Source organism: Dermacentor andersoni, chromosome 4 (genome assembly GCF_023375885.2).
Source record: "Dermacentor andersoni chromosome 4, qqDerAnde1_hic_scaffold, whole genome shotgun sequence".
In the NCBI taxonomy this organism is placed as follows: domain Eukaryota; kingdom Metazoa; phylum Arthropoda; class Arachnida; order Ixodida; family Ixodidae; genus Dermacentor; species Dermacentor andersoni.
The window spans coordinates 14049343-14062021 of record NC_092817.1 but is presented as its reverse complement, the minus strand read 5'-3'; the positions used below and the strand labels follow the sequence as shown (position 1 = coordinate 14062021).

General features: G+C 44.3%; 1 protein-coding gene across 3 annotated transcripts in view; it reads right to left on the bottom strand.

The window, feature by feature from the left end:
* Positions 1-12679, bottom strand: part of LOC126535966 (uncharacterized) — a 62412-nt gene that overhangs the window by 36777 nt on the left and 12956 nt on the right. For all 3 annotated transcript variants that reach the window (XM_050182844.2, XM_050182846.2, XM_050182845.2), the window contains 2 exons: positions 10242-10318; positions 8321-8431 (listed from right to left, as the gene is read on the bottom strand). In XM_050182844.2, coding sequence (XP_050038801.1) covers positions 8321-8431; positions 10242-10318 — 188 coding nt within the window. The remainder of the gene's footprint in view (positions 1-8320; positions 8432-10241; positions 10319-12679) is intronic.

Genomic DNA, 12679 nt, shown 5'->3' with positions numbered 1-12679 from the left:
TAGTACACTGCAGCAAAGCAAAGGGATGAGACACTGTGAACTAGCTCAACTGTAAGCTGAGGGATAGCCTCCGAGTTTGGCACATCGTAGGCGCCAAAATCGGAAGTAGGAGTGTCTATGTGAGCATCCAAAATCAAATTTGAACTGTGCACCATGGTGATGTTCAGTAGGCGGAGCGTTATGGGCACCACCCCGCCCTGCCATAGCATTCGCAATGGAAGGCATTGAAGAAGGAGTGGGAGCACTGCGAAGGAGATCACAGGCGATCTTTCATTGTTGATAACTCCGCTTCTGCTGAACACACTGAAGTACTTTTTGCTGCAAGGTACTTCTATAATAGTCTGTTTTAACATCAAATGCATTTCTCAACTTCGATAAATAGTGGTTCAGGACCTCTTTTCTGGGAGAAGAAGAAAGGTATGTTAATTATACAACAGAGCCTAGTGTAACAGGCACATTATCCTTCGATACCTCCCTAAATGAAATTGGTGATGTCTTATATTTATATTTTTTGCATTGTTGTTGCAACACTTACTTCCAGATTATAGAAGTCCTCCAAAGTTAGAGTTTCAGAAATTCGGTATATCTAGTGCCATCTATGCAAATAGTTGCTCGCATAGGTGGTTTATCTGCTTTGGAAGACACAGCTTTTACGAGCAAGTATAGCTGGCAAATGAATATGTTTTTCTTTTTCTTTTTTCATTTCACAATTTGGTATATATATCTATATTAAAAACTTGAGTGATGAATTCGAAGACAGCTTCATTTTGTTTGCTTCTTCAGGAACACTTCAGTTTGGAAATATTCAGTATCGATATTGACACTTTCATATTCATATATAGGCAGGAGTCTAGAGACAGACTTCCGTCCGCCCCCCTCCCCCAACTGCCCTATTGATGCACCTTATTGCAGCAAAATGTCAGTCAAGAGAGGGCAGTTGGGCAGAGGGCACAGCTGCTAACAGCTCTGCCAGGCTTCTAGGCTGGTGTGCTACATAATCACCTACGTCACATGGTGAGTTCGTCTCTCTATCGGGACTTTCGCCTCTGGATGTGAAATTAGCATACAGAGTGTCAAACTTGATGATGAAAATAGTCGGCAACCGATTTTTCGAATTTATTGCAACAATGTCTGAATAATCGCGGCATGGGCAGTCCAAAAATGTGAACGTTAACTGTAAAATTAATTTCATTGCTTTTTACAATGCCAGCAGTATGACAAATTTATTTAATTTTGCCCTGTGCTGTGCTTCACTGATATACCACCTCTTTGAAATACCGTGATGATGGACACCGCAAAGGTGTTTCGCATTTGCTCATCACGTAGCTTGATGTGTGTTGCACCGCCACAAAATACAAATATGCACCCGCGACCTTTGACTGTGCAACACTATCAGATTAGGCTGTGATGCATGAATTCAGCTTCTTTCTGCCTACAAATGCGCTTTCGCCATTCCGTCAAGTAAGTACAACAACAAACTTCCTGAAAGTGTTCACAGTAGTTGCCGCCGTGTTGCACACGAACCTAATCTCGACTTCTGGCCACCAAGCTCTTCTTGCGTTTCTTTCTGGATATGCTGCGCCATCTAGTGGCACTGCCAAGAAGTGCGCGCATGGCCTCCGAGGCTAGAAGCATGGTGCGCCAGTGCCTACGAACATTGAGAATTGTTCCCTCGCTTGCTGCACACCCGTGGCATGCATACAGTGACCCAAGTTGGCGAGAGGTTCATGGATGGGCAGGCACATACCCAGTTCATTCATGGCACAGTTCACTAAAGCACGAAAGAGATTCATTTAAAAGTGCCATATACCTAGTGCATTTGTGGCGCAGACTGCTAAAGCTTTTGGTTGCTGTCCTTCAACACCCGTGTGATGTGGGTTCGATTCCACCCAGCATCAGAGAAATTTAAACGATCTTTCTTTGTCATTGCAGAGCGGTACGCACTTTATGGCACATACCCAGTGACCCAAGTTGGCATCAAAGAGGTTTATTGAAAACCAGAACACACCGACTCGCACGCACCCAGTCCTCCAAGTCGGCGTGAAAGAGTTTCATTGAAGAGCAGCGCATACTCAATCCCACCTCTGCAGTGAACAATGTGTCGTCATGAAAGAGGTTTGTTGAAGAACGGAACATATGTACACAATGCCAAATACTCAGTTGGTGCGACGGTTGGTTTCGGACCCTGTTCCCTCAGCATAGCAGCCCGATGCTCTAAGTGTCCGACCATGGACTACAGAGTGACACAGGTTGGTGGGAAAATGGCCTAAAGGATCTTTTTTCATCATTGCAGAGGAGCACACACCTACACCATACACACACATATCATACAAACATACATGGATAGTTAGCCCTTGGAAAGTGCTTGAAGTACCCTAAGAATGCTACCGCATTAAAAAGAATACAACAAACTTCCCTCTGTGAGGAGTTCCTCTGCACTCTGCGGTGGCTCCCAAAATTTACGGCTTGTTGCGCTTGCCAGGGAGGACATATTCGTGAAGAAGGCCCGGGGAACCAAGCAGTGCAACCGGCAGAACTCAGACGAGCTGGCAAGCGAGCATAGTATAATGGCTGCTCTAATGCAATGTTAGATGCTACCAGAAGTATTCTTCGTATACAGTAAACTTCCATTATTTCGACTCCGGTTAATCTAGCTTTTTGGTTTATTCGATTTCGACTGAAGGTCCTGGCCAACACCCATGCATTTCTGTGGGCCAAAACTTGCATTATTTCGATTCTAAAATTGGCCTTCGCCGGATAATTTGAACTTGGTCAGTCAGCATGCACGTGGCAGACCCCTGTGGTGACCCCAATAGCGATGCCTTTAGTGGCAGCGTCTGTCTTGCTGGAGCTGTTCAATACACGTCATCTGCCATTGAAAATTCCCATTTTTGGCCTGCTCTAGGACAATTTTCAAGCAATTTCAGGCCAGAAATTGTCTGCGTAGTGAAATCAGACACAATAAAAGAACAGTACGTATGATGATAACACGAAAGAAAGAAGCTATCGAATATAATTACAGCATTGAAGGCACTAGGCTTCAAAAAGTGAATAAACAAAAATACTTAGGTGTCACGATTGCTTCAATCCTCGTATGGGATGCACACATTTCTAATATTACTTAAGTTGCTCTGCGCAAGCTGTTTTATCTTCCCAGATGCCTCCGGCTGGCCCCTCAATCCCCCAAGCTTTTAGCACTTACTACATATGTTATACTGGTATTATAATATGCTAACACAGTATGGTTTCCTTATACAGTCACTAACATTAAAAAACTATAAAGTGTACAGAGGAAGGCTGCAAGATTCATCTGCAGCAAATATAAGTGCACTGATTCTCCCACAAATATGTTAACAAACTCTGGCCTCCAAACACTGGTGATTAGAGCAAAACAAGCGCGCCTGAAATTTCTTTTTCCGCTACTTCACAACTCTCATAAAATTGACACATCATTGTACATCCGTCCATCAGAATCCCACGTAACCCGGCACAAATATTCACCCACACTGAAGGAGTACTCTTACCACAATGACACTTTTAAGCACTCCACTTGCTGTCAGGAAATGGGATTGTTTAGATCCCTTGGTTAATAATGCAAATTCATTATCGGACTTTGCCTCAAAAATAGAAAATATCATCTGTTAATGCAGTAACTCTCGAAACCCAAGAGGCATTTCGCCATCATTGGAAGCATGTCGGTGGCCGAGTGCTCACAACAGAGTATTTTCAGGTTTGCTGTTATCTGCCTGTGTACCACTCCATTTCATGTATAATTTCTGTTATCTTTTGCTGCTGTTCACATTGTGTTATCTGAGGTTAAGAATGTGTACTTTATATATATTTGTACTACAGGTGTGTATAAGTTATAGGCGTTACAAGTGTGTTGTTCACAGAATTTCAGCTCGGTATTCATTCCTAATTATCATTAAGGAAACTTAGTGTGTATACCTTTGTGACGACTGTCACTGCGTTGGATTCAAGTTTCTGTTTCGCCATGCGGTGCTGATGTATTGTTATGCCTGCATGTACAATCAGTACACCCACCTGCTATGTTCTCAGAAAGAGACTGGCAGTATTGAAAATAAATAAATAAATAAATAAATAAAAATATCAAAATCGCCTTTGCTATGATCGTACGCTTTACTGCATAACACCGGTGTATTGCGGCGAAGCTGAAGTTAGAAAACAGGCTGCCAGTGTGCAACAGATTAGACCCTTGCTCACTTTTCTTGCTAAAAACCATGCCTGTGTTACTTTTGTACTTTGTTTAGGAGCTTTGATGTTGTTTATATATAGGGTTGTTCGTTTTCGGGTAAAACCCGATTTTACCCGATTTTTGCACCCCGAACGTGTTCCTAAAATATAGGGTAAAACCCGATTTTTCCAGATTTCTGAAACAACTGTGCCCACGGAATTGCTGTGCCTTCAGTTGGCGCGCAGGCGAGAGGCGGCCAAAGCGGCCGACAGACAGACAATCGTTGACTGCAGGCCCCGTGGTGCCATCTAACGTCGGAGTCCCGAACACAGCGCCTGCAGCTTGGGCACGCGCAGCGGCGATATTTACACGTTGTGCATTCGCAGCACTGCTGACTAGAGTTCACGATGGGAAGAAAACGAAAGACATTGGATGATTGGTGCAAAGAACACGGGGATTTACAGACTACAACAAAAGACTCTGAAGGCAGCCACGCGCTGGTGTGCAAGTACTGCAACACCGAGATGGTCACCGATCCAGCGAAGAAGCCCTACGACCGAATTCACGAGCATCTCGCGTCATCGCGTCATAAGAAGTTGAAGATGGCGGTCCAAGAAGCTGAAAAGGCGGGAACATCTCAGCCAACGCTCTTCGATGTTTCCTGTAGGCAGCGTGCAAAAGAAAATGAAGCGGATGGCGTGATTCACGACTTCGTTCGTGCCCTGGCATACAGTGGAATCAGCATGCATCAGGCGGACGGACCTCTAGGGGATTTCGTACGCAAATACTGCAAAGCCACTAAAACTATGCCGACTGGACAGCGACCGGATTAAATACCTGAAAGAAGCTTTTGACAAGGACATGGCGAAAATCTGTGATGATATGCAAGCCATTAAAGTGAGTGTTATCGTCGACGAATCCCTTGACATAACCGGAGTGCCTACCATTAACACTCTGCTGTGCTATTATAGTCAAAAAGCAAAAAAGAAGCAGGTTTGTTTAGTCAACGTCGACAGAGTTAATGCTTCGAACAGCTACACAGTGGCCCGGGTAGTCGGCAAGGCTCTCCTTACTGTGGGCAAGACATGGAAGGATGTTGTAGCCGTAGCCACAGATTCCGCGGAGTACATGAGAAAAATGGTACGTGAGATCTGCGAAGCTGAAGCGATCCACATCTTGCATGTAAAGGACTTAGCCCATTTGATCCATGTGAGAGTTGACCATGCGATTTCGTCACCTTGCGTGCCTGATGTTCGATCCGCAGTGATCAAGTTTGGAGCATTATTTAAGCACGCTAACAAGCTGCACCAAAAGTACATCGAAATATGTGTCTCTAATAGCCTGTTTGGCGCTGATGCAAAGAAGCCTCCTTCTGTAGTTCCGAACAGATGGCAAAGCTTCTACAAAGCGCTCGTTTTCGTCATAGAAATGTGGAGCTCATTAACAGAACTTGTTGAATGCTCGCATGATAGCACCAAAGCGGAAGCTATTCGAGCTATACTTTCTGAAAAAGGGGTTCTTTATGCAAAGGCAGTCTTAATGAGAGATGCACTCGAGCCTCTTTTAGATGTCCAGAAAACGCTTGAAAGCGGAGAACTCCTCATGCCAAGCTTCGATCACCTCGTAAACGTCAAGCTACAGCAGACTGTCAACTAGCTTTCCACGATGATCAGTAAAAGTGATCGGGCAAAAGGTGTTTTGTCTATATTGCCTAAGAGCAGTGCCATATTAGTAAAAACTTGTTGTGAAGAGTTTTGCGCCAAAATCTCCACAAAATAGGACTACACTTTGAAACGGAACGTCTCAGACAAAGAAGAAAAGCAGTTGACATTGTGGAAACTGGGAGCCGTACTCGATCCGTTCCAGAAGCGGCTGCTGAGTCAGTCGTTTGATGACTACTGACCTCTCTTTAATTCCGTGATGGACGATGTAGGCTCGCTTCGCGAGGAGTTCAACCAGTACTTGCTGGAAGCAAGCCCCACAAATGAAGGTGTTGAAGTGATGGACTTTTGGAACGATGCAACTGTGCGTTACCCAAGGCTAGCAAATACAGCGTTATCATTGTTGTGCCTAGCTAATGGCAGCTGTGACGTTGAGCGAACGTTCTCTCAGCTAAGGTACCTGCAGAGACCAGACAGGTCTCGTATGGAAACCGAGATGTTGCGCATGCAGATGATTATGTATGTTAATAAGGACGTGTAGAACGTCGATGACCAGCCCTCGTGAATAAAATTTTTCTTTTCTCAAAACTGACCGTTGCCTCTCACTGCGAGTAATAATTATTTACCAAAGAAACGCCAAATTTTGCAATATTTTCTTGAAAGCAGCCCAAAATCTAGCCCTAATTGTTACCCACCGGTTAGAGAAAATCGAATAAATTATTAGTTTGCAAATTTAACCCGATAAAACCCGAATTGCAGAATTTTGCCACGAAAAACCCGATTTCTCCCCTATTATCAAGCCGAAAAATAACGCCCGATTTTTACCCCCCGAATTTGAAAAAATATAAAACCCGAAAACAAATAAACCTATTTATATGTTATTCTTCTACTTTAGATACATAGACAGTGGGCACGCATTTGATTTCGGGCATGTTAGAATAAGGCAAATGTACTGCCTAATGAATTAGCGGTTTGTTTTGACGTTTGTTCTACATCTTAATTCAACCAGCAGGATTTCTTCCATACTGCCAGGGTCGAATTAACATAAAGCAACTGTATAACTTTAACCAGTGAATTAACCAACCGTATATATTTATAAAGCCGCAAACTTTCAAATTTGTAAACGTCCCACAAACACAGAAGAGACAGCATGCATTTTTTTTTTGAGCCTGAATTTCTGCAACGTTTGCCCTGAGCACATGCCTTTTATGGGATACGTATGCACTGTATTAACAACACAGTAAACTTCCGTTAATTCAATTCTGGACAAAGGTACTGGCTGGCGCCCATGCATTTCTATGGGCTCAAACTTGCATTATTTCGATTCTAAAATTCGCCTTTGCAGGATAATTCAAACTTGTCTAGTCTGCATGAACTCACACACCTGACCCCCAATTGTGACCCCATTGCTACCCCTTTAGTGGCATCGTCTGTTGGCGAAAATTAGGAGAGAGCGAATGCGTTGAACACACGCCATCTCTGGTCAAATGGGTCCATTTTTGGTCTCCCCTAGGAAGATTTTCAAGCAATAACTGTGGCTGACATTGTCTGATTACGATAGTTACCCAAATCTAACACGTGCTTCTTTTTCAGGAAAGTTGAGCTGAAAATGGCCTGCAAGGTACAAATGGACACAATACCTAAACTACCTTCATGGCGTTCGCATAACACCTGTATACTGCGGCAAAGCTAACTGTAGGAACCAGGCTGCCATTGTGCCACATATTTCGACCATTTTTCTTGCTAGGACACCGGGTGCGCGTTAGATTTCTACTTGGCCTTTAATGTAATTTCTACATTATTTTTATACTTTTGACACATAGAAGTGGGCGAACGTTTAATTCAAGGGCCTGTTAGAATTGGTAAAACATCACCAAATGAATAAGTGGTGTTTTCTTGAGCTTTTACTGCATCTTGATTAATACGATCCGCTGGATGATTTGATCAATTTCATCAATCCCGTCAAGGTCAAATAAATGGAAGTTCACTAATTTATTCTTAGCCATGGCACACAAGCAGCAGCAAACTTGTAACCGCAGATTGAGAAGCAACACACTGTTTTTAGATCACAGCGACATTGCTGCTCCTAATATGGCCTGCTGCAGAAACTTGTTTTAATAATCTTGTTCAAAGCAAGTATGCCTGTGGCATTGTGACGCCCTGCTCTGCCACAAGAGGGCGGCACACACACCCTCATGATTTCTTGTTTTTTATTTGTATGGATTTTGTGCAATCTTGCACTGCCCCAACTTTCAGCACCTTTAACACTTTTTCAAGAACAAAATTTATCTTCGTAATACTTTACCCAAAATTTGTTAAATCACAGAAAGAGCCCAAACTCACAAACATAACAACAAACTTGGAGGAATTGGAAGGCACGCATTTACTGAATGACTGCGCCTTCCTACAGGAGATGATCATTGACACAACTACAGCAACAATAAACATTGAAACATAACTCAACTGTGCATCTGCGAGCTGCAGCAGTAAGCTTTCAGCTTGCTGTCTTGCATTGCTTGCCCGCTCTAAGGCCAGCGCATGTTGTCTCTCGTAGTCTTCTATCACAGCGTCCAACCTAGCGGAAATAATGGAATGGTGAGTTGCACAAATGCACTGGCAAGAGGTCAGAAGCACAGACAAAAACGCTGAATCGCACCATATGCATGCTCAAAGGAACCAATAGGCAGGGCTGAAAATCCACAGCGTTGCCTGCTGTGTCGGGGTGTTGAAGCGCTGCTTTTTTCTTATAAGATTGAATAGCGAATATTTTTCACTTTCTAAAACAAAGCAAAAGAAATAATTGAAAGGAAAACAAAGGAAAGAAGAATTTGGCCTATGTTCTTGAACATAGGCTCTGCTATTTGCAAGTCTGTTCAACAGTGCAGCTTGTAAATGAGCAAAAAGTGTCCATAATTTAAGTAGGAACTATAATTTTAAATTGGCAAAGAAAATTTCAAAAACCAGTAAGTGGCGCAGCTTGGCAGTGAAATATTGTTACTTCTGACGTAGTATATATGACACTACTGTACGTAAGTCGACTATAATTAGGTACAGCATACTTATTGCTTAATATTGCAGTTGGTGTATTATTAGGTGCTTGCACTTTATTCTATGCATATTACGAAATAAAGAAACTCCCCGCTAATGAGTGGCCCATGTGTCTCACAATGCATGGTAGTGCACATACTGCTGTATGCGTGTGAGCTTGTGAGTAAGTATCCTAAGTTGTGTGGTCTCCCTGTGAGAATGCCATTGGCTAGTTGTGCCGTAAATAGGTGCCAGCACTACAACATTAGCACACGCATGGCTACGGGAACACACTGAACTGCGTATCACGTGTAGAACTGTCACTTTGCTTTCGAGAACTTACGTTGGCTTGGCTAAAACACACTATAGACTTATTAATGACCAAAGCAGTTCAACAGGAAACCACGAAAACACATAGCTATTACTGTAGAAATAACTTAACACCAGAAAACATGAATCACAGGAACATTGTCTTGATAAGCAAAATAATACTTTCTCACAGCTACGGTCGCACTTGTCTGCCTCACAAGAATGCCGGCGTATGATTGCTATCGCGCTCACCTATCACTGTTTTCAGCCGGCTTCCACTGAATGACTACATCCTCAGTGCAGATAAAAAAATTCTGGCAAAAATGTTCCATAGCATTTTCCGCATTACTGCTTCATGATTAGACACTGACAGTAAGCTTTCCATGGCACTAAAAAAAAAATGGGCACCATGAAAATTGGTTGTCCCTTTAAGTTTCGTGTAGGATATGTCATGGAGGCTGAACAGTTGAACCAACAAGGGCAGGCACTCAGTGCGTCCTGTGGTGCCACAAAGACACTAAGCCACTTAGTATTTTTCGATTGTCCCTCCTACAGTGCACAGCAGTCTATGACATTCTTTTTACAACTGGTTGTGTGTCTAGACATGGTCAAGCTCACAGAGCCCTAGCATCATTTTTGAAAGCAACACACCTATGCTCGCAATTGTAGCCCAAAGATTCTGACCATTGATGCAGTCCAATTTTGCGCAAATTTATGGACCATCTGCCAGACGCTGAGCGCTGCAGTGGTATGTGATGTAGATGCATGTCTCAACCACGTGTGCTCCCGAACTTTGCGTCATGTGCTGAATGCTATTGAAGAACCTTGTGCTTAGCCTACATTCCAATGTGAACAAGGGATCTGTATGGATCCCGAAACATCATTTTATGTTTATTTTGACCATGGTCAGTGACCTGCTTCATTTTCTAACAACAAAATTTTTGCTATATTTTAGTTTGGTTATAGCAGCAAAACACTGCTCCTTTCTGTGATGCTTCGGCCATGAGAGAAAAACAAAACAAACAAATATAGCATACACATCTACACACCTTTGCCTGTGCTCTTCCAAGTGGTGTTCTCGCCAGTGGAGTGACTCTCGCTGGTTCTCCTCTAGGCGCTGCTCAAGCTACAAGAAAGGCAGGCAAAAGAGATGTTAAAGGCTTTTAATAGGGTATAACACGAGTTTTGTGTCTCCAATAACTTTCACACTTGGCAAAGTTAAACACGTAATAATCACTTCCATACACAGGCTGTATGCGGTCAGTCAGCTCCCATACATATACCGCAATAGTATCTTGAAAAATGCCCTCCACCCCCCTCCCCCTCCCCCTCCCTAAGAAAGAGAAACGCCTGTTTATGGCTTGATTTGCTGCTTTTTCTCTAAAACAACAAACGATAGCCCACTATCCATGAAAGATAGCGAAAATTGGGTCAGTTAGCTACTGCCGGAGATAAGGAACAATGTTGACAGGGAGTCGTTGCTGGCTGGAGTCAATGCAGACTCCATCCTGCGGACACGAGTTGGGCGAGGACATTAAAAGACAGCCTTTGCAAGACTTGGGCCAGCTTCATCAGCACAGGGGCAGCAGTGCCCAAGGGCAATCTGAAGAAACCCTCGTGGCAAGATGTTGTGAGCTTCATGTCCAAGGCTTGGGCATCCGTGTCCAAGAACGTTGTGGCCCGATTGTTCAAGTACTGTGGAATATCAACTGCTCCCAATGGGCCTGGAGACAGCGAGCTCCATGAGCAAGTGACATCGGCAATTCCTCCTTCCACTTCCCTGTAAACCACATCTGACCATGTGCAGGACGAGGTCTTCGGCATTGCATTTGACAGTGATAGTGACTGTTCTTTTGAGGAAGACTGAACAAGGGCATATAAACAACCCTTCACAACCTTTGGCTACAATGTTGTTTTTTTTCCAACTTTTCATGACTATACACCAAAAGTTAGGCCACTCCTCCTTTTAATTTGATTTGCTCTAGATTTTAGGTGGGCTATCTCTCAGGATATTACAGTCCTATTACCTGAATGATAGTTAAAGGGACCCCCACCAGGCACCATTGTAATTTTAGTTATACACTTGACGTTTTAGCCTTTATCGCCACAATCACAGCAGATGGCAATGACCGAGGATGAACCAGAAGTAGCGGTGAACCCGAGGACAGAGAACGCGGCCTCGGCGGGTCCGGCACTGAAGAGAAGAGCAATTGAAAATCTTAAAGAGCGGAGACTCAGCGATTGGGTAGACAACCTTGAAGATAGGCTCACCCACTTTGAAGAGTATATTCGCACGACATTCACCAAGACAATCACCGACCGTTTCATAGCAATTGAACAGACGTGCCAACAATTACCTACGACAGTACAGAATTTGGCAACGCAAATGGCTAACTTTCAGCAAACATGGATAGGACATCAACCACCGCAACCACAACAGCAGTGAAAGGCCTCCTGGTCTGGCATTGGAATTGCAACGGTTTTGCTGGGAAAAAGGCTGTACTTCAGCAACACTTACTACAAGTATCAAGAAAGCCAGATATTATCCTGTTGCAAGAGACCCTCATTGAGGAAGTAAAGCTCTCAGGTTACCGGTCCCACGCCAGCCCACCAAGCTTCCGGACCGCGGCCGGCAGTAACAGCAGGGGAGTTTGCACCTTGGTGAGAAAAGGCATCACGTACGTCGAGCACGAGTTATTGAGCAAAAGCCCAATCGAGCACACCATGGTGGAGGTGGTTACCGGGAAAAAGCAGAAGGAAAGCACTTTTCTGGTAAACGTGTACAGTAGCCCGTCACATGGAAAGCAGAAATTCAAAGCACTGTTACACAAAGCGTGCAACGTCGCGGGGCCCGACAACAGGCTGGTAATCTGCGGGGACTTCAACTCGCCGAATCAAGCCTGGGGTTACCCCAAAACATTGGCAAAGGGCAGGGACTTAATGCAAGATGCTAACGACTTGGGACTAAATCTAATCACCGACCCAGCATACCCTACAAGAATCGGCAACTCGATCACCCGAGACACAACGCCCGATCTCACTTTCGTCAGGAGTAATAGCGGTGGTATGGCGGACTTCAAATCGCGCAACACGGGCCACGAATTGGGAAGTGACCATTACATTGTGGAGGTCGCTGTCCCGCTCGGTGGTAACAACGAAGTTGGCAGAAGCCTTAGGAAACATAGCACTGACTGGGACGCGTTTCGAGGATTGTTACCCGAGGAGCAAACCGAAATTACGGACATTGAGGAGTGGTCCACCGAGATTGTAAACAAGGTAGAGAAGGCCACCAAGGAAGTCGAGACGGACGAGCATGTCCACAGGGTCGACAGCCGCCTCGCCCACCTCATCGCAGCCAAGCAGTCCATCTTGTCAAGGTGGAAGACGCAGAGGACCAACAGAAAGCTACGCAAGAAGGTCGCCGGACTCAATCGCGAGATCGAGTCCCACAGCCGAGTGCTATGCACACAGCAATGGAATGAGATTT